General features: G+C 33.6%; 9 protein-coding genes across 9 annotated transcripts; 2 read left to right on the top strand and 7 right to left on the bottom strand.

Annotated features, from left to right (window-relative positions):
• Positions 1–345: 345 nt before the first annotated feature.
• NDE1 (NADH-ubiquinone reductase (H(+)-translocating)) lies at positions 346–2,013 on the bottom strand (the record flags this gene model as incomplete). The annotated part of the gene is made up of 1 exon (XM_020218207.1): positions 346–2,013. One exon carries the CDS (start codon positions 2,011–2,013, stop codon positions 346–348), a length of 1,668 nt encoding a protein of 555 aa, XP_020078620.1.
• A 1,006-nt stretch (positions 2,014–3,019) lies between these two features.
• On the bottom strand, positions 3,020–3,571 carry HYPBUDRAFT_102593 (ESCRT-I subunit protein; the record flags this gene model as incomplete). Its single annotated transcript, XM_020218206.1, has 1 exon — positions 3,020–3,571. The coding sequence occupies one exon, from the start codon at positions 3,569–3,571 to the stop codon at positions 3,020–3,022; it is 552 nt and encodes a 183-aa protein (XP_020078621.1).
• Positions 3,572–3,812: 241 nt separating this feature from the next.
• On the bottom strand, positions 3,813–5,651 carry HYPBUDRAFT_103543 (uncharacterized protein; the record flags this gene model as incomplete). The annotated part of the gene is made up of 1 exon (XM_020218275.1): positions 3,813–5,651. The coding sequence occupies one exon, from the start codon at positions 5,649–5,651 to the stop codon at positions 3,813–3,815; it is 1,839 nt and encodes a 612-aa protein (XP_020078622.1).
• Positions 5,652–5,975: 324 nt separating this feature from the next.
• On the bottom strand, positions 5,976–8,181 carry BMT7 (Bmt7p; the record flags this gene model as incomplete). Its single annotated transcript, XM_020222050.1, has 3 exons — positions 5,976–5,998; positions 6,129–7,944; positions 8,119–8,181. The coding sequence occupies 3 exons, from the start codon at positions 8,179–8,181 to the stop codon at positions 5,976–5,978; spliced, it is 1,902 nt and encodes a 633-aa protein (XP_020078623.1).
• A 1,153-nt stretch (positions 8,182–9,334) lies between these two features.
• Positions 9,335–12,923, bottom strand: MBP1 (transcription factor; the record flags this gene model as incomplete). Its single annotated transcript, XM_020222653.1, has 1 exon — positions 9,335–12,923. The coding sequence occupies exon 1, from the start codon at positions 12,518–12,520 to the stop codon at positions 9,335–9,337; it is 3,186 nt and encodes a 1,061-aa protein (XP_020078624.1). The 5' UTR covers positions 12,521–12,923.
• A 179-nt stretch (positions 12,924–13,102) lies between these two features.
• Positions 13,103–14,155, bottom strand: HYPBUDRAFT_116690 (uncharacterized protein; the record flags this gene model as incomplete). The annotated part of the gene is made up of 1 exon (XM_020219168.1): positions 13,103–14,155. One exon carries the CDS (start codon positions 14,153–14,155, stop codon positions 13,178–13,180), a length of 978 nt encoding a protein of 325 aa, XP_020078625.1. The 3' UTR covers positions 13,103–13,177.
• Positions 14,156–14,421: 266 nt separating this feature from the next.
• HYPBUDRAFT_102661 (uncharacterized protein) lies at positions 14,422–15,435 on the top strand (the record flags this gene model as incomplete). The annotated part of the gene is made up of 2 exons (XM_020218213.1): positions 14,422–15,043; positions 15,110–15,435. 2 exons carry the CDS (start codon positions 14,422–14,424, stop codon positions 15,433–15,435), a joined length of 948 nt encoding a protein of 315 aa, XP_020078626.1.
• A 32-nt stretch (positions 15,436–15,467) lies between these two features.
• On the bottom strand, positions 15,468–16,001 carry EGD2 (Egd2p; the record flags this gene model as incomplete). Its single annotated transcript, XM_020218279.1, has 1 exon — positions 15,468–16,001. The coding sequence occupies one exon, from the start codon at positions 15,999–16,001 to the stop codon at positions 15,468–15,470; it is 534 nt and encodes a 177-aa protein (XP_020078627.1).
• A 2,829-nt stretch (positions 16,002–18,830) lies between these two features.
• On the top strand, positions 18,831–21,879 carry HYPBUDRAFT_151276 (uncharacterized protein). The gene has a single exon (XM_020220416.1). It carries the CDS (start codon positions 18,971–18,973, stop codon positions 21,788–21,790), a length of 2,820 nt encoding a protein of 939 aa, XP_020078628.1. The 5' UTR covers positions 18,831–18,970; the 3' UTR covers positions 21,791–21,879.
• Positions 21,880–21,965: the final 86 nt, after the last annotated feature.

Here is a 21,965-nt window from a genome sequence, read left to right on the forward strand (position 1 = left end):
GCTGTAATTGCCGAACTGACTGTAACACAATGTAACATTGTCTCACTGAAGGAGTCGTAATAAATACCTAATTGATTCAAATTTAACTGCAAAAAAAATTTTCTCTCGATTGTGTAATTTCATCAGATGACTCGTTTAAAATAAGCCATCGACTCTTCTTCGGTGATTACCTACAGTTTGGTTTTATAATTAAATATACATTATACACTAAACTCTATGTATAGTTTTTTTTTTTTTTTTTGTTTTTGATAGTTTTTCTTTTTCTATTGAATTTAAATAATTTAGCTTTGAATAGTTTATAAAGATGAATATATCTAAGTATTTAAATAATTGTAGCGAAAGAAATTATTCTTTAGAGATATCTCTACCAAACATGGAAACTTTAACCCAATCTAAACAAACCAAGATTTGATTTTTAACAGAAAGACACATGTAAATGTAAGCAGATCTCCAGAATAAGAAAGTTAAGGTACCACCGGTGGTAACGTTGGACCAATCACCCCAGACCAAATCAGCAACAGCACGTTCAGAACCAATATAAGCCAAAGAACCTTGGTGATTATAGACAAAACCAGGTAATTTTTCTTGTAATTTACTCAATTTTTTTGTTAAACGTTCGATATTATCAGTTGGAGTTGGGTGAGCTAATTGATATTGTAAAGTATCAATTTCATGTAATTTAGCAAAATGTTTACCCAAGAAAATACCTTCTTGGAAAGCAACTTGAGCAGTTGGAGCACATTTAGTGAAAGTACAATCACCTAAAGCAAAAATATTTTTAGAACCATCAACTAACATTTGTTCATTAACCAATAAACCTCTACGAGCATTTTTTTGTTCATCAATTTTTGAAGTTAAACTTTGAGTAACTGGTCTTTGAGCGTTACCGGTAGCCCAAATTAACATACCGTAAGGAATATCAATCATTGAAGTAGATCCATCTTTAGCAGATTTAACTTGAGCACTAACAGTTTTATCGTCAACTTTTTTAATCATAGTATTAGTTCTTAAATCGATATTAGTATCTTCAAAAACTTGTTTAGTATAGTCAACCAATTTTTTATTAAACATATTTAAGACATTTGGTAAAGCTTCAACTAAAGTAACTTTAATTTCACTAGCAACTTCTGGCATCCATTTTTTCAAATCTTGGTCAATGTAATCTTGAATTTCACCAGCCACTTCAACACCAGTTGGACCACCACCACAAACAACAATTGATAATAATCTTTTTCTTTCAGGATCACCTTTTGGTAAGATATTAGCAGCTTCAATAACATCCATTAATCTTTTTCTAATTTTGATAGAATCACTAACTTCTTTTAAGAAGGTTGAATGTTCGGCAACACCGGGAATACCAAAAGTTGAAGGTTGAGCACCAACACCAACAACCAAGTAATCATAATTCAAAGAGGTAGTAATTTCTTCAACGCCAGAGTACTCAGAGACAGTTGATTTAGCAGAACCGGTATCTTTACCAGAATGACCAGAATGAACAGTAGTTGATTGTTTTAAAGTTAATTTATTATTAATTGGATCGATATCAGTGGCTTCGGCTTCTAAATAAATAACTTCACCAGGACTGTTTCTAGTGATTGATCTAACTGGTTCAATGATTGATCTTAATTCAACAGTACCAGTTGGACAAGAAGGTAATAAAGGAGTGAAAAGGAAATAATTTCTGGGAGAAACAACAACAACATTATATAAGGTAGTATCTAAATTCTTCAATAAAGAAATAGACCCCCAACCAGAACCTAAAATAACCAAAGTTTTCTTTTTTTGGCCATTTTCAAATAATGGAACTTGTTTAACTTGTTCACTAGGATGAGATTCATTCCAAATTTTATAAGAAATAAAAGCCATTGAACCAAAAACAGTTAAACCAGTGGCTCTTTTAACCGTGGTCCATGATTTTGAAAGTAATCCTGGACTCTTTGGAATCTTACCATTGGCAGATTGCCAAACCCTTGGACTAGTTGAAAATAATCTTTTTGATGTTAAACGAAACATTGCACCAGGATTCAATAAACCAGTATTTGGTACTAACGGAATTGCTGATGGTGGTTTCAATATATATCCAAACTCTTGTTTAAGTAACTTGGATTCCAATTGACAGCTTCCTGTTTTAAAACAACTTTCAATACCGGTTCGTTTGGAATTAGAAGATAGTAGTCTAATAGATTTTCTGAAAAAATGTCTGCTGGGCATCACAGGCGACCGAGACAATTTTATATCGGCCCAATTAATTTTTATGCTCTTTATCATTTTGTGGTTGCGCGAGGAGATTTGGGTCTTTTCCACTGATTGTTCGGTTCCGCAGTGAAAAATTCCTTTATGCTTTGGGATCTTCTTATTGGAAGTGAGTTTTGCAGGCTGGAACTTGTTCTGATTATCCGGATTGCAATACGGAGCGTGAGACGGATTGCAAGAAGCTGAGTGCTAAAGTGTCACGGTTAGTGGCTAGTTGTGATTGTAAGGAAGGATTTAAGCTTGGTCTCTGGATGGTTGGAGTTTAGCCTATAAATAATCGTACACCAGATCTATTAAGGAAGAGGAGAAGGTTTAGTATATGAAAGCAAATAATTAGGAGGAAAAGGCCCTTTGGAGGAACTCAATTGCTTTTATCTTGTATAAAGTCCTGAGCTTTTTTTTATTTTGCTTCTTTTTCGTTGCTTTTAACCCAGTTAAGATTATTACTACATATACCTTCATAATTACGGGGGGGCTAGAGGTGTAACGGATACCTGTTTAAACCCATATAGGACGAATGGTTTTGTAATCTAGTGCTTACTACCTAATTATTCCTATTACGATTGCAAAAACTCTTCGCTGTTTCGGAACAAGTTATGCCGATTTGCTAGGTCCTTGTAGCTTAACTCCAGTAGCAGCTGAGACGGGAATTAACCACCTTTGTATGCCATTACACCGAACTTGTTTTGTTCTATTGGTTTTTTAATTTTGCTTTTTTTTTTTGTTTTTTTGCAACAATACATTTATTTATTTATTGGGTTGTAATCTATACAAATCCACTTACTCGTTCCTGGCTCCATCGGTTCAAGACCTCCTTTCTTCTATGATATTGCTTGCGACTGGCCCTGAACTCTTGAACTAGTTCATTCAACTCGTCATCTCCCGAACCATGTCTTTTGACTATATCGTTGGCCTCTTGGCCGTCTTTGTCAATCATTTTACGATACTTTTGTTTCAAGAAATCCTGGTTGAAGTTGGAACTTAGTAATTGGTACTGGTATGTTTCCAAATTAACAAATTCCTGAAATTTCTGCTCAATTTGGTGGATTTGCTCATCGATCTTAGTTCCATATCCCTGATACTCCTCTAGGATCTCGATGATTCGATTCAATTTGCCAATCTGCTCATTAAGAACCCCAACCACCTCCTGCTTCCATGTTTCATATCCTTTCAACGTCTTAACGTACCCCAGTACTAACTGGTACAGCTGGACAAATTGCTCCAACATGTTCGGAGGTAGAAGCTGCAACTGCTTGGGGAGCGGAAGCGCCTGGAGCCTGTCTGTTCTCAAGGGCTCGATCACCTGTATCCCACTCATCTTAATCTGTTGTTATTACACTGTCATCTGTCATTAGGGACCGTTTCCCTTCCCTTTTTTTTTTTTTTATTATTTTTCTTTGATCGGTTTTTGCCCTCGCAGCAAACTCCGTACCCATTGGCTGCAATCCGACAACGGAGAAACGGGCACTTACATTCCTTTAGTGTTATAAGGTATACGATTACTTGGTAATGGCAAATGAATAAGAGATCCGTTATATTCCTATATATGAGGTCATACATTATTTACTTAAAAGTTTGGCAAGAATTTTAGCATCTCTTTCATCTTGATATTTTTGCAATCTTTTATTAGCACTTTCTCTAATCGATTCTCCATACTTGAATAAGATTATGGGGAAAGGTACTCCAATTACTATGGCTATAATGGCAAACATGGTGTTGGCCATACCGTAACCCATCTTGGAGTACATGATGTTAGCAAATAATGGATAAGTAAATCCGCAAATACTTCTGAAAACGGCAGATGCTGCTAATGCTGATGCTGAAAATTTAATACTATCGATTAATACTCCTTGTAGTGACTGGAATACACAACAAAAGGAAAATCCAAAAATGGCAGTACCAATCGATGGCATTATCCAGTGTAGTTTATATTCAATCAGCCATCCGTACCATAATAATGATATTGGTATTAATAACCCAGTATTTATCAATAAACATGGGATTCGGTACTCGGGTTTACCAATGCCACCATTCTTATTACTCAAGTATATATATATTTTTTGTAATATAATGGTCCAGAATATAACTCCAATGATAAACCCGATCCCCATTGGTAAATACATTAGCCCAACTGCTCCTTCACTAAAACCATAATGCTGCCCGTATATGGTTGGGAAAGTTACAATCATCAAGTACATTAAGCCATAGATAAAAGCCATAAATCCACCTAATCCAATCACTATTGGATGAGTGAACAATAAAATCAATGGCAAGATCACCGTCATCTTCATCTTGGTCAATCTTGATTCCCCGTTGGATATTTCATATATTGTATGCAAATTGTGATTCCCAGTCAGCTTTCTTAATTTCCTAGCTTTTTTCTTCAATATGGTTGGGGCATAAGTCTCCTGATATAAGAATGTTCCAAGTATTGCAGCCACTCCGTTCGTTATACACAATATGTATAGGGTCCACCTCCAGTTCAAATTGATCACAATGAATTCTCCAATCAATGGTGCTATCACCGGTCCTAATAAGGGAAGTAAAAATAACCCTGCTAAACTGACATTTCTTGATTTTGGCGGAAATAAATCTCCAACAACGGCCGGGGCAACGTTCAAAGGAGTTGATGAAAACAATCCACTTAAAAACCTAAATATTAATAACTGTTGTGTATTCTTTGAAAATGCACATCCTATATTGAAGAAAAACGAAGCCCAACATGATACATCAAGAATGGTTTTTCTTCCAAATGTATCGTCTTCACTTAAAGGCGCAATCACCAAAGGTCCACAGGCCCATGCTAAAATTTGTATCGATACTATCATCGCCAATATGACTTGATTTTTAATTCCAAATTCTTTTGATATATCCGTTAATGCAGGTGATATTATCGATGACGATATTGGTGCAACCAAAGTATATATCGATGCAAAAAGTACAATATATACTTTACGACCATTTGAAAAGTTTCTGGGATCCTCCCTATCATCGAAACCTTCAAAAGTAATCAATTCCGGATCGATCGCTTCAAATTCTTCTCCGTTATTATCAATGGCTAACCCTCCATCATCTAATTTACATATTTCTTCATTGGAGTCCGGAGAATCTTCATGTTGATTGTTTCTACTAGCCAATTCACTTATAATCGTATTTCTAGTTTGGTTTCTCTGTAGCTTTATTTCATCATTATCCAATTCTCCGTATATTTCTTTACAGCTATAACCATCATCATTCTCATTACTTTCGCCAGACAACCGAAAGGTCTTTCTAATCGTCTCAAATGACTTGTGTGCCTCTTCTCTATCATCGTTTCTTGGCCTCCCAGTATAAGCTATTGGAACATCGCTTTGGTTGGAGGAGGATGCCGATAAGTCTTTATCGTTTACGCTCTCCATATCACTCTTCTCTTCAGTATATGACTTTTTCATTAGATAGCTTCAGCTTTTCAACTACTCTGCCAAAGTATCAAAGAAATCTACGTTGCTTTATAACTCTCCAAAATGGGTGTATTCAAGGTCAGGCTTGTCTTTGTGAAAACCCTCTTCACTCGTTCTCTAACCGAGAAATACTGGTATTTTGCAACTTTTAGTAGCATTAGATCCATACATCGGTAATATAAGGGAGAAAAAAATTTTCTTTTAATGTTGTGCGGACGTCCATCTAGTGGATTGGCTGTTCCACCCATAACCGGGATAAAATATATATTACAGTTTCCAGGTTTATAAGTAAGTTTCTATTATTACTAAATGATACATTTGAAAAATTAATGAAGAAAATAATTGTTAAGAAATGAAAATGTAATATGTTTGAATCAATTATTGATCAATTTTGTTTCTGATCTTTACTTTGGTCCTTTTGGTCATTATTCTTACCGTTTTTATCTGTTTCAGCAGGTGGTGGATATTCTGTGACACCCCCATTTGCTTCAGCGTATCTTATACAATAATCATGACTACCATCCATAGCACATTCATTATTGAAGGTGTATCCACGAGGTTGAAATAATGAATCATCCAAAACTTGAGTACTTGGATCATACAAGGATGGTAAATTTAAAATATAATTTAAAAAACCTTTAAGGTGAACAATACTAACATCAGAATCTGCAGCTGATAATGTAACGCCCATATAATCATTAAAATAGATTGGATAATCAGTTGTTCTTTTCTTTAAATGACCCGGTTCAACTTTTGTAACCTTCATGGCTTTTTTATCATCTAATTGTTCAAAAGTAGGAATTTTATGGAAATATTTACGAGGATAAGAAACACGATCTTGAACAATTGATTCAATACTCCAATAAGCAATTGAATTAGGTATTAAAACATTTCTACCAGTACATTGTTTTGGGGGCTCTTTTTCTTCAATTAATTCACCTTTATCATTCAATTTTGGTGTAGTCCATGGAGGAACATAACTATCAAAGTCGAAATATTCAGAAACATCACCTAATTTATAATAAAATTTTTGAGTATCTGGATTATAATCTTCAACCAAAACAATTAAATTAGGTCTATACATCGATTCACCACAGCCACATTTATTTAAATGAGCTCTAGCCCAACCAACATAAACTTGACGATTCTTTGGCAACTCAAATTTATCTAAAATATGTTTTGGAATAACTTCATCAAATGGAATATTAACTAATTGAGAACCACCTCTCAAAGGACCAATATAATTCAAATCATCTTTAATTGGTTTTTGTAAGAAATCACAGATACCAGTATCAATTTCACAAGTTAAAATTTCTAATGGATCAATTGAATAGATGAAATTAACAAATGATTTAGCTGAAGCTGAAGAGTTAGTACTACTAATAAATGGAGTCCAATTTTTTTCAATATTAGCCCAAGGTTCATTTCTTTTTTTCAAAACTGCCAAATCATGAGAAAATGGTAAATAGCGATGCATAACTCTCTTAACTAATTTAACTGATTTCATATTGAAAACGATTAAAGGTTCATCAAAACCTAAAGGATTAGTTCTAGTTAACATTCTTGGATCTTCAGGACCATAATAATATTTACCATTTTCAGTTTGAGTCAAATATTCAATTGGAATTGGTAAAAATGAAGGATATTTCACTTCACGATAACTAACAGTTTTATCTAAAATATTTTGATTAACTGACCCGTCCAGATTTAATCTATTTTCAACAAGATTGCTAACATAAGGGATTTGTAATTGCATGGGAGGTAATTCTTTCCACTCTTTATCAAATAATTGAATATATAAAAATGAAACAAATGATTTATTAGGAATACCAGAAGGTGAATACAAAACACGACTAACCATATAATGTAAATTATATTGAGGTAACCAAACTGAAGAACCACCAAATCTAAACCATTGTTTCTCTTCAGGAATTGTTGGTTTAAATCTAGTTTTAGCAATTTCAATTATTTTTTCATAATCTGGATTTTCTTTTAATGCATTTTTTATACTGTTAAAATCAGCTTCTAAATAAGCTTGATCAGAAATTTTGAAGTCGCCGGTGAATTTTAAATCACGGCACATATCTTGTTTAATAAATTCAAAATCAGTAGATTTTTCCTTCACTAAATTAGCAGGATCAGTATAAATTGTTAATTCAGACTTGTGATATTTCTTATCGTCGATTAAGGAAGAATTGAGAGGGAAAGCATTAACAACATCATAAAAATTTTGATGTTTTAATTTTGAATTCTTTAATTTAGATGAACCTCCACGTAAAAAGGACGGTATGAAAAAACTGAAAAAGCCTGAAGATGAACTATCTTTTGAAGCAGTGGCCAACATAGAGTCAATGTTTTTATTCGAACCAGCTTGCTGTGGATATAAATCTGTTAAGGGATACTCCGATGAGTTAATCATCATCACCACCACAATGAAAAATATGGCAACCGCCACGAGTAAACGAAAATACCGTTTCCCGTACATCATTATGTTATGCTAAAAAGACCGGTTGATACAAAAGGTTCAATGTGGAAGAGAAAGCAAAAAGAATGCTAGCTTGGTCTTTTTAGTCGAGTGACTACTGACTTAATAAAGGATTGAACGAAAAAAAAAAAAAAAAAAAGAAAGAAAAAACAACGATGAAGATTATTGGCGATATCTGAACCAAAAAAAAAAAAAGAAAAAGAAAATAAAATAAANGAAAAAGAAAATAAAATAAAACGACGTGAATTTCAGACAAGGGAGTGAAACAAAAAAAAAAAAGGCACAAAAAACCTGAAAATCTCTGGTTATCAAAAGTATCTCTCAGTAAACCAGGGCCGCCAAAAAACCGCCAAACTTAATCCAAACTTAACCCAAACTTGGCCCAAAGCAAAAAGCAGCGGCGTCTGGGCACAACGGCAGCAAGAACAGCAAGAACAACGACGTAAAGCAACCACGAAGATCAGTTCATAGGCGTGAAACGCCAAATATTTACGATTAACAAAAGCAAGCAGTTGAAACTAAGCGACAGCCAAACCAACACTAAGCCAAAGCACGCTACGCAGATAAATTGTCTCTGGCACTCACCACTTGTAGAACCTGGATTGGATCAATTGTAACTTCAAGTCAGCCTAATAACACTTCGATCCAAAGAAGAAGAAGTGGTTGTTAAAAACTTTTGATTGCGGGCGTCTAAATATCTTTATCGGCGCTAACAAAACAAAAAAAAAAAAAAATAACAAAGGAACAGGACTAAAAAACTCAGATGCACAAAAGACTCCTTCAGTTTGGCAGGTAACGCACTCACAAGGCTGACTATTTATATGAATGCTTGACAGCTTTCAGATGTCAACCACTGACTTAAAGCAAAGTAACAAGGTGTTGTTAGTAGATGGGGCAAGACTGCCTGGGGTATTAGCAAAGTACGATTTTATAGCATAATTTTATAGCCACTAGAAGTGCTCGTGTGCAAAGCTTAGTAGCTGATCTTAGTACTTAGAATAAAGAGAGTTCACTGCGCCAATTGACAGAAAATAGCTCAAGGTATTTTGACATTATAGCTCTATTGTTGGAATAATAAGGATTACAAAAAAAAAATATTGTTAAGTGTTAATTAAAAATAGTAATACTAAGGGTAGAAGTAAAAAGTATAAGCCTTTTAAGCTCCACGTTGACCATTGAAAGATTTAGCAAGGGATTGTTCAATTAGGTTGATTGAATTACCCACGTCTTTAAAATTCATATTGCAACAGATTGAAATCAATTTACAGTATTTGAATAATTTATCATTTGGTGATAATTTATCGATTATTGAATCTTCATCTTCATCTAAACGGTTTTCTTTGAATTCTTCACTAGAATCAAGTTGATTAGTATAACTAATTGGAATTTCGATATGGTGTTTAGTTGTTTGGTCGACTAATTGTTTCTTTCGCAAGATTTCTTGTTGTAAATTGATTGAATATTTGATTCGTTCTTCGACATCTTTTTGTTGTTCGTTTGGTTGATCGTACTGTTTGATTAAATCATTTAATTTATTTCGTAATTTGATTTCATTATATTTTTGATATTGATTGATTTTGTCTAAGAATTCTTCTCTTTTGGATAAATACAGGAAACTTAAATCGTTTGATAATCTTTCAATTTCTTCTTGGACTAGGGAATCTCGAAGATTATCGTCATTAATGAATAATTCATCATTAGTATTGATTGGTTGGCTGATTGGTTGGCTAAGTGGTTGACTGATTGGTTTAGTAATGGTTTCATCGTCATCATCATCTTTTTGGGTGGCAATAAACGACATCCCGGTAGTGGTATTATCTTCTTGAACAATGGTGTTTTCATCATTATTCTTAATAGGACTTTCGATATCTTCGTCAGTTTGAGGAGTCATTTTCCCATTCATATTGGTGAACTCTAATAAATGGTCCATATCAAATAATTTAAGTATTGATTTTTGGGATTTTAATTTTTCTTGACTTATTAAATTAAGATACTTAATATTTTTCAATATTAAATCATCTTTTTCTTTCAACTCTTTATCAACTGAATATGATAACTCAGTTAATTTTTCAGTTATTTGATTGGCTGTAGAACTATGTAAATTAATGGCTAATTTGCTATAATATAATTGACTATCAAAACTCTGAGTGTTAATTGAATCCCTTTGATCATTATCTAATTCATTAGATATCATAACAATTGGTTTCTTATTAATTTCATCGTTAATTTCATTTGGATCTGCTCTTAATAAATGATTATGAGATGCCATATAATCTTCAACTGTAAAATTAACCATATTCCTTATGGATAAATCAATGTATTCAATATATTGAAGAAAAATTCCAATACATCTCTTATTTAAATAGTAAGAGATAATATGAAATGCAGTATTCCCATCAGAATCTTGATGGTTGATGAACTTTATTATAAGATTTTTCCTTTCTTCTTCATCGACTTTTTTATTATCATCGATTTTGAAATCCTGGAATTCAATTAGTTTATTGAATATGCATTCCATATAATACTGTGAAAATATTTCTTTAGTCTTTTTAGTATTCTTACTAACTTTTTCCTTTTTAGCATCGGTTGAACTTGCTAATGCTATATGATGTAATATTGTCTTACCACTATTATCAACTATTAATATACTATCAACCAATAAATCTAATAAATTTGGAAAATTTTTCAAATTAAATGAATTATTAAATTTAACTAAAAACATTAATGGAGTTTCTCCGTTAGAATTTTTCACTTCCAGATTTATAAATTTAGAAAAAATCGATATTAAAAAATGTATTATTGTTATATTCCCCATTGAGCATGCCCAATGGAAAATAGTATTCCCATCGGTATCAATTGGTTGATTAATGTTGATTTTCAGTAATGGTTGTGGTGGATGGGCAAGTTTTTCTGGTATATCCATTGAGTTCATTCGAACTTTAAGTCCATTATTCTGATTTATAGAATGATTCGAATTATTACCATCTTCGCATATATAATTTAACAAACTCTTGAAATAATTAACATAAGTTGCCTCTGGATTCTGTTGATCATGGTGATATTGCAGTAAACCAAATGGGTCATGCATTATACCAATAGGTGAGCCATTCGGTCCGGTTGTCCCATTAATTAGTGTACCATTAATACTAGGTAATTGCAGGCGGTTTGGGAAACTTGCATGGTTTATGGGAAATTGACTCGATTGTTGATTTGCTTGTAACAGTTGCAAATGTTGGTTAGCAGCTAATCCAACCATATTCTTATTATGAAGACTAGAAGAGTTGTTGTTATGATTATTATTCGTATGAACAATTCTTTCAAATGAATCTCTTGGAGTACCAAATAACTCTCGTACACTCATTAACTCATCATCATCTTGTTCGTGTTTGAAATAGCCTGAATTTCTAGGGGTAAACTGGCCTAGTTTCTGATGATTCAATACATGAGATGCATTATGGTGTGAATGAATATTTTGATTTAAATCATCTTGTTCATCCTCACTACTTTTATCTGCCAACTCTAAATCTTCATCTTTAACATTCATATTACTTGCCATTACTTGTAATGCATCTTGTTCAGTATCATGACGTTGTAACGATGGAATTGGCAATTCTTCATTTATACGTGAGCCGGTGATACTTGTGGTTAATGAATTATTATTAAAAGTACCAAAACTAGGTCCGCTTTCGCCTATAGGTGTAGTATTATTTTGCTTAAGAGAAGGTCTTACAACACTCTTGGACAAAGCAACTCTTTTAGGTCGACCTCTTTTTTTCATGGGTTCATCTTTGTTAGAAGGAGTAGAAGCTTTTGTTGAAGGGTTTACTGGAGGTGATGCTGCAGACATTGCTGGAGTGGCAGAAGTACTTTTAGATCTTTTGGCGGGTACTGGTTTATTTTCATCAGAAGCACCAAGATTGCTTGCTTGTCTCTTGGCGACATTCGAAGCAGAAGCATGACTATGTTTGGGAGCAGGAGGAGGAGTTTCCGATTGACCCTCTATATAAATAAAATCGAATATTGGTTTCAAAATCTCATAAACACCAAAAGTTTTTGCAATCTCCATACCTAAGTTTAATGGAACATAAGTACCTTGATATTTACCGTAACCACCTTGAACTTTTTCATGGATACCAGTCTGGACATCTCGTTCTAAAATCCTAGTTCTCTTTGCTTTAGGAAATTTGGCAATCTTCAATATGTGAGTTGCGTTTATCCATGCGTCAGACTTTCTTCTCATTATAGGGCCCTCAGAAGTGACAAATTCAAATACTGGAACATTTGAATAAGTTGCCAGGTAAATCTGCAGGCCATTTGTTGTTGCCATACTTAAGGCTGCCATTATTATAAGACTCTTATGATACAAAATATGATACAATTTATCTTTGGGTTTAGTGGCCGTTATCACACCAAATCCAATTTCAAGAATACAAAACAACAAAAAATAATACAAAACTAATGGCACAAGTAATTTCAAAACATTTAAAGAATGTCAGTCGGTATCAATTGATGATATGGGAGTATTGGGAGAAGGTATTTCTAATGAAAGAACTAATGAAAAAGTTCAAAAACACGTCCAGAAACACGCCGGAAAGAAAAAGAAAAACAACACGGACCACGCTTGGATTGCAAGAAACAAAAAAAACGAATTAAGTGATGGGGGATATACTTATGGGTGGGAGTGTTACTCAACGTTGAAATGAGTCAGGAAAACCCTTAAAGTATGACAATATTTTCGATGAAACTATATTACTCCTAGTTAAAGGGAGGATGGCTTTAAAAACGCTTTCGCTTTTAATTTTTTTCGTTTTCCCTTTCGCTGAAAAAAAAAAAAAGGCAGAGGAAGACAAAAAAAAAATGTACGGGCGTCCAGGGTTTGATGCAAATTTATGATAAGAATAGTATAAATAAACGTACAATTACAATAAGTATATAGGGAGAGAATTAAATATGGGAGAGGAAATTCGTCTGAATGGGAAAGTCAAGGTAGAAATGCATATTAGAAGATGAAGAGCAATTTACACATTCGATAAAGAATGATTGCAAAAAAAATGAATGCAACAACGGCCCCAAAATTTAATACTGGAATCCAAGGTTCTCTTATACCACTAGATAATTGATCTTCAGTTAATGGGATGCTAACCACATGTTCAGCAGCTCTAAAACAGACATCTCTTCTTCTAATGATTTGGCATTCTGAATCTTCGATATCATGTTTTAATATGGCTTTACCTAATAAGATACTTGTATATTGTTGTAAAGAAGGATCAAAAGTCATGTAAGCGGTGTATAATAACATTGATTCTCTTTCAATACCACTAGTAATTTTTTCAATTTTTCTTAATTGTTTGATAATTGGAGGGGATAGTTCATTAATCGAAGAAATTTCATCGGTGATGGTAGTTAACTTGAAAAGGTAGATTGATTTAACTAGAGATTTTTGAATTGATTTTGTTTGTCTTAACAAGAATGGAATTAATAATTTTTTCAAATTATTAAAATTATTAAAAAAAATTTCAATACAATTTAAGTTTTTAATGATTTGTTCAAAAATTTCATTACAACCATATAATATTAGTAAGGATATCTTTTTAACATCGAATTCATATGATTTACTTTGCCAATTGAAGTTTTTAATAATTTCATCATTTAACGAAGTTGAAGAATTCATAAAATTTGTAGTATTAAAATCAAAAAATTTATTTAAATCATCTTCTAATTTTAATAAATTTAATTTTGTTCGATTAGTCATTAAGGTAATATCATCATAATTTGGAACTTTTCTTAATAATGTACTATAAATTGTTATAATATCACTATATAAATGAATGATATTTTTTAAATTTATTAAAAAGGTAAAACTAGTTTGGTTTAGACAAAATTTAAATAAATTCAGATGGGCTAGTATTAATGATTTATCTTCATCATCTATACCATCAGTGATACTTATCTTTCGATCACCTATAGTATACGTCATCTTACCAACTCAATAAAGCCACTCTTTGAATATTATTGTTACCCCTCGAGCAACGAAGCTGTTGAAAGTCGTTTAAAAAGACGATGAGATTTGGCAACGAGGTTTTTTGCTCTGTCTTTTTTTCTTTTTTCTTCTGTCACTTTTTCTTTTCCTTCGCCTTTAAATGAGATTTGAGATAAAAGGATTGATTACGGATTCTACTAAAGGATTTGTACTAGACTGAAGAATTGCTGAATTGAAAATAAAAATTACTTGATACAGTGCAAATGGCTCTCTTTGGATTGTTTGGATCGGAGTCCAAAAACATTGAAGTGTTCGAGAAGGAATTGACTTTGTTGAGTCAGAAAGTATCGACTACTCAACAACAAATTGTTAGATTGAAGAGTAAAAGAACCCTGATAAGAACTCAATTGATAATATATTTGGCTAGTTTCTATATATTAGTTCTCGGATATTTGTATCTGCAAGTACCAAGAGATTATATTGGGGGTAGCAGTAGGGTGTACAATTTTTTAAGGTTTCAATCGAGTAAATCGATGATGATATTGGTATCAACTCCGATTGGAAGCTATGGGTTTATATATTTGATTGATTTGTTACTTAAGTACCTTATAAGTAAAAGAGAGAGTTTGTTGGAGACTTTGAAAGAGAAAAGAGGCAAGAAGATTGACGAATTGAAAAAAATCACCAATTATACTCGAACCCATGAATTATTGGACAAGTATGGCGATGAAAAGCCTAAAGAACTGGCCAAGCCTCCAATTAAGCAACCGGCCCTTCCTCCGGCTGCTCGCCCAGCACCTCCCACAAATCCATTGATCAATGTGCCGGCCTCCCCAACAAATCCTTCGAATACACCAACACCAAATACCCCAAGTAGTTCTAATCGTGATGGTCCAAATACTCCAAATCCTTCTGAAGGTCTAAATACTGAGACTGCCCCAGTCAAACCAGTTTCATCGCCGGCTCCTCAATCACGGACCTTGCAAGACCGGATCTTGGATTATATAATTGGATCGGAAAATAATGAAAGTATTGAAAATCGATTTGCATTAATCTGCTCGAAATGCTACCATCATAATGGGTTGGCGCCCCCAGGAAGTAGTAATCCCCAAGAAATCGTTTACATTTGTCCCTACTGTGGACTAATCAATGGAGACGCCAGTAAGAGAGAAGAAACCATTCGACCCGTCCAGGAAATCGAGGAACCAATTACAGAAACCGGAATTGACAATGAACACGAACCAAGTCACAACCCGGTTGATTTATTGAAAAAATAAAATATATATATATTTATTTATTAAAATGTAGATTAAGATAATTCCATAATGGCATTGACCATGTCACCATCGTGTTTTCTTAAAGCTTTAACGGCTTTGGCTCTAGAAGTACCGGTTTGGTCAACAATGATATCGATATCTTTAGCTTCTAAACCAGATTCATCAACTTCACCATCGTCTTCTTCGGCTTCTTCAACTTTTGGTTGTAAAGAAGCTTGTTCTAAATCAGCAGTGATTGCTTCTGGTGATTTATCTTCAGTAGTTTTGTTTGAAGAAGCAGCTTGTTGGGCAGCAGCAGCTTGTTCTTGAGCAGCTTGAGATTCAGCAATTCTCTTGTTCAAATCGTCAACCTTGGCTTCACCGAAAACAACGTAAGTACCAGCGGCGGATCTATAAACATCTGGTTGATCAATGGCATAAATTAAGTTACCTCTTTGTTTGAAAGTAACTCTGGTGATACCTTTGATTTGTTTCAAGTTTAATTTTTTAACCAATTCTCTGGCTTTCTTTTCATTTTTGGAAATGATTTCAACGTTAGCACCTTGTGGGATTTGTTCAGTAGACATCTTTGATAATTGTTCTTTGACTTAATGGGAGTAACTAGTTGTACCTTTTGGAATATAAAAATTTTCAGTCTCGTCGACGAAAAACTCGCCAATGTAACCTGCACTTTTCTAATTTGCACTTTGGCAACCTGCACTTTGGCAACCTGCAAATTGTTTTGCAACACTTATTTGAATGAATGAAGTCTCTTGATCCTGGTAAGTGGTGCTGAATTGGGTCGATGGATAAGCATGGGCCTGAGCAGGAAGGTCAGTTGACTACATGATTATCTGAGTTGCAAGAAGTCACTACAGGATCATGTGGAGTTGCAAAAACTCATCACTCAAAAACAGAAACAAATTGACATGCAAAACATACAGTAATCTCTTAAACACCGTCTTTTCAGCTCTGCATCTTCTTGTCAGCTCTGCATCTTTATCAACTTCTTTTCATCGTTGAATGGCTAATACAAGTATGGCACAACTGCTTGCAGTCATCCCCCCGTGCACCCAGCCTAACTTATTGAGACTGCCCATTACATAAGCTGCCACCGTCCCTTCCGGACAGCCCTGCGTTATAGGGTTCAGCATGACAGTAAGGTGAACATCGACATCTAAACTTCACATCTAAACACAACATCTAACCCCATACATCAACCATCTCAAGGGGGCACCAAGGCTGTCAGTGCCGGAGAAACATGTGCCCGTTTTGTCGGCCGGAACAAGCCAGGGAATTCGGTAGTAGCAAAAAAACCCGAGTGAATAAAACAAAAAAAAAAAAAAAAAAAAAAGAAAAGAATAGGCTAAAAGAAAATAAAACAATAGCTGTTACACCTTCTTATTAATCTTTCAATACTTTTTATTCTGTTCTGTTTCCTTTAGTTATCATATATACCCACTAGGTGGCTCCGGGTTCTGATAGTAGTGTTATCAGGTATTGCAGAAGAGTTGCTATTGCTTTCAAGCTGTTGTTAAGCTGTTTTCAGGCTCATTTCAAGCTAATCTCAAGCTATTAATTTTTGTTTTTTGAATTTTAGTAGGGTATAAGCGGGAGAAAAATGGCCAATCCTAATCAACTGACCACTAGTGTCAATACCCAATCCTCATCCCGGTATCCCAGTAACGATGAGATATACAACTTTGGTATGGGTGGTGGGATTGAAGAAGCCGCCGATACTTCGGCGGGTAATACCACTAGAGATGCACAAACCGCATCCCTGAATTATGATAGTCGAAGCAATAATGATCAAAGTAGTGATACCAATCAGCTTGCAGCTAAGGGGGATGTTGAACAGGAGAAGGAAAATAATCAATATTCGTCGACATCCTCATCTTCACTAAATCAAAATAATCAATCGAAATATAATAAGGTATCGGATTTAATCAATACAAAACCCCCAACATTTAAAGATTCGGTGCAAAGATTCTTCTATAATCATAATTTGGCATCAAGACCAGCGTATTTAAATGAAATCTATTCGAATATCCCTCGTTATGTTTATTTTAATCAAGAATTACCAAGTGATATGAAATACCCAAATTCAGGTTTCCCAATTGTTCCGTATCCTAGAAATAAAATTAGAACAACCAAATACACTCCTCTTTCGTTTTTACCTAAAAATATCACTTTCCAATTCACTAACGTTGCAAACACTTATTTTTTGGCGGTGGTTATCTTGGGAGCTTTCCAAATCTTTGGGGTTGAATCTCCGGGTTTGGCGGCCGTTCCTCTTATTGTCATTGTTTGTATCACCGCCATTAAAGATGCTTTTGAAGATTATAAAAGAGGTAGCTCCGATTTAGAATTAAACAATTCTCCTATTCATCTATTACAAGGTTTAAATAACCCAAACGTGGTGACTAATTATGTGGGTCCTTGGAGAAGATTTAAAAAAGCTTGTACTAGAGCAAATCGTAAAATGTTTAAAGGTATCAAGAAAGGTTGCATTATGACGTTTGCTAAAAAAGAAACCAAACAAGAATATATTAGGGAAGAAGCTCAAAGCAATGAAAATGCTTTACATCGAGTCTCAACAATTCATTCGGATTATTCGTATCATTCGGAAATGTATAATCCTTCTTTCCTTTCAGAGGCTCGTTCAGTTCCTGTTGCTAGGAAATCTCATCAATCTCGTCGCTCTCATAATAAAAATCCTTCAAAACCTTCTCCTAATTCTTTATTAAACCCTCTTTTACAAAAAAATCAATTAGAAAATGGTGATATTTCAAAATCTTCTTTTAAAAATCGTTGTTGGAAAGATATTAGTGTTGGTGATATGATTAGAGTTCGTGCCAATGAAGAAGTTCCTGCTGATGTCATTATTATTTCTTCTTCTGATGTAGAAGGTAATTGTTATATTGAAACTAAAAACTTGGATGGGGAAACTAATTTGAAAAATAAAACTTCTTTACATTGTGGTGGTTCTTCAAATTTAAAACACTCAAAAGATTTGGGTTCAACCAAATTTTGGGTCGAATGTGATGCTCCAAATTCAAGTTTATATACTTTTAAAGGAACTATTCATTATGAAAATTTCGATGACTCTGGTAATTTAATTAATCCTGATGAAAAAGAAGCAATTAATAATGATAATGTCATGTTGCGTGGTTCTACTTTAAGAAATACTAAATGGATTATTGGTTTGGTGGTTTACACTGGTGAAGAAACTAAAATCATGTTGAATTCTGGTATCACTCCAACCAAATCTTCTAGAATTTCAAAAGAGTTAAATTTATCAGTCATTATTAATTTTGCCCTTTTATTCATTTTATGTTTTGTTAGTGGATTAATTAATGGTTTATTTTATGATAAAAAACATGTTTCAAGATTATATTTTGACTATAAACCGTATGGTAAAACTCCTGCTGCTAATGGGGTCATTTCCTTTTTCGTTACTTTAATCATTTATCAATCTTTGGTTCCTATTTCTCTTTATATTTCGGTGGAAATTATCAAAACTTTACAAGCCTTTTTCATTTTTTCAGATATTAAAATGTATTATGAAAAATTGGATTTCCCCTGTGTTCCTAAAACTTGGAATATTAGTGATGATTTAGGTCAAATTGAATATATTTTCAGTGATAAAACCGGTACTTTAACTCAAAATGTTATGGAATTCAAAAAATGTACCATCAATGGTAAATCTTATGGTTTGGCTTACACTGAAGCTAAGCAGGGTTTGGACAAACGTAACGGTGTTGATGTTATCAAAGAACAAGAAGTTTGGAAAACAAGAATTGATTCAAATAAATCAGAAATGATTGATAATTTAATCCAATATTCAAATAATGATCAACTTCGAAGTGATCGTTTAACTTTTGTTTCTAATGCTTATGTTGAAGATACTTTAATTAATAAATCAGACCAAAAAATTCATAATGAACAATTCATGTTTGCTTTGGCTCTTTGTCATACCGTGGTTACTGAACAAAATGATGAAGATCCTGAATTGAGAGATTTTAAAGCAGAATCTCCAGATGAAGCAGCTTTGGTTTCTGTAGCAAGTGATGTTGGTATTGTCTTTAAAAATCGTTTGAGAAAATCAGTCATCTTAAGTGTTTATGGTGAAGACCAGGAATTTGAATTATTGGAAATCATCCCATTTACTTCTGCTAGAAAAAGAATGTCTTGTATATTTAGATTCCCAGATGGTACTATTAAAGTCATTACAAAAGGTGCTGATAACGTTATTTTCCAAAGATTATCTTGTGGAACTGATGATGATCTTATTCATAAAACTGCTTTACATTTAGAAGATTATGCTAAAGAAGGTTTAAGAACTTTATGTATTGCAGAACGTGAATTAGATCCAAAATTTTTCGATGACTGGCATAGACGATATAAAGAAGCTGCTTCATCAATAGAAGACGATGCTGAAATAATGCTTGAAAAATTAAGTGAAGACGTTGAATCAGACTTGCTTTTATTAGGTGGTACTGCTATCGAAGATCGTTTACAACAGGGTGTGCCAGATTCGATCGCTTTATTAGCTCAAGCCGGTATTAAATTATGGGTTTTAACTGGTGATCGTATTGAAACTGCTATTAATATAGGGTTTTCTTGTAACTTATTGGGTAACGACATGAAATTATTAGTGGTTAGACCTGATGATAAAGATGCTTCAAATATTCAATATATTGATGAATTAATCAGTAAGTACTTGAAAGAATCTTTCCAGATTGAGGCTAGTTCTTCTCGGGATATCGATGGCTTGATTAAGGCTGCTGTTAAAGATCATTCAACCCCAAGTTCAAATGCCGCTTTAATTATTGATGGTGCAGCATTATCTTTGGTTTTCAATGATTCAAATGATGAACATATTCAAAATTTGAGAAAGAAATTCCTTATTCTAGGCAAACAATGTAACTCTGTTCTTTGTTGTCGTGTTTCACCAGCTCAAAAAGCTGAAGTTGTTAAAATTGTTAAAAATAGTTTGAAAGTTATGACTTTGGCTATCGGTGATGGGGCTAACGATGTCGCTATGATTCAAGCTGCCAATGTTGGTGTTGGTATTGCTGGTGAGGAAGGTAGACAAGCTGTCATGTCATCTGATTACGCAATTGGTCAATTTAGATTCTTAACTAGACTTTTATTGGTCCATGGAAGATGGTCTTATAAAAGATTGGCTGAAATGGTTCCTTGTTTCTTCTATAAAAATGTTGTTTTCACTTTAACATGTTTCTGGTATGGTATATATAATGATTTTGATGGTTCTTATCTTTATGAATATACCTACTTGATGTTTTATAATTTAGCATTTACTTCTTTACCTGTTATTGTGTTGGCTGTTTTGGATCAAGATGTTTCCGATACTATTTCCTTGGTTGTTCCTCAATTATATAGATCTGGGGTTTTGGGATTAGAATGGTCTCAATATAAATTCGTATGGTATATGTTGGACGGCCTTTATCAATCTGTTATTTCATTTTTCTTTCCATATTTGTTATTCTATATGAGTTTCCAAAATCCTCAAGGTTTAGCTGTTGATCACAGATTCTGGATTGGTGTTGTTGCTGCTTGTATTAGTGTTACTGCTTGTGATATTTATGTTTTATTACAACAATACAGATGGGATTGGTTATCTTTATTAATTGATGCCTTATCTATTTTAGTTGTTTATTTCTGGTCAGGTGTTTGGAGTTCTAGAATTTACGCTGGTGAATTTTATAAAGCCGGTGCTCAAGTTTTAGGTACCTTAGGTTGTTGGTGTTGTATCTTTATTGGGGTAATAGTTAACCTCTTACCAAGATTTACCTATGATTTCTTAATGAGAAACTTCAAACCCAGGGATATTGACATTATTAGAGAAAGAGCCCGCAGAGGTGAATATATCGATTATCCTGAAGGTTATGATCCAACTAATTTAGAAGATATTGAAAGACATAGAATTTTAACCCGTCTCAATCAAGGTGATACCGAATTATTAGAAAAGATTGAAAATAATATCGAATCCGATACTTTGGCGGGCCGTGAATCTACTCACGAAAATTCAGAAGAACACGAAGCCAATAATCCATTTGCCAAAACTTTTAAATCTATTAGACGTTCCACAATCTCTAGATCAAGAAGAGGTACTGTCTCGAGATCAAGAAGAAGCACTGTTAATGACCAAAGTAAGCATCATCAACAATTACTCAGTAAACCTCTTAATTTACATGAATTAAGATTACAAATGATTAAAGATGGTGAATACAACACCGGATCTCGCAATTCATTAGAAAGAATTAGTACGACTCACGAATTACCTGGTTTAACTCAAGCTGAAACTCTTATTTCATACCACAAGCGTAATTCTATAAACTTTGATGGTTAATGATTACAATGTTCTCAGTTGTCAAAAATTAATCTTTTATTTCTTCTAATACGTTTAGAGGCTCTGTTCATTAAATTTTTCGAAGTCAGGGTCCTATTTAATTTTATTTCTCCTCTTATATATTCCTTCACTATGCGCTGTATAAATTATACCATTTCTTTCCTCCATGTATATT

The sequence above is a fragment of the Hyphopichia burtonii genome (genome assembly GCF_001661395.1).
Source record: "Hyphopichia burtonii NRRL Y-1933 unplaced genomic scaffold HYPBUscaffold_1, whole genome shotgun sequence".
In the NCBI taxonomy this organism is placed as follows: Eukaryota; Fungi; Ascomycota; class Pichiomycetes; order Serinales; family Debaryomycetaceae; genus Hyphopichia; species Hyphopichia burtonii.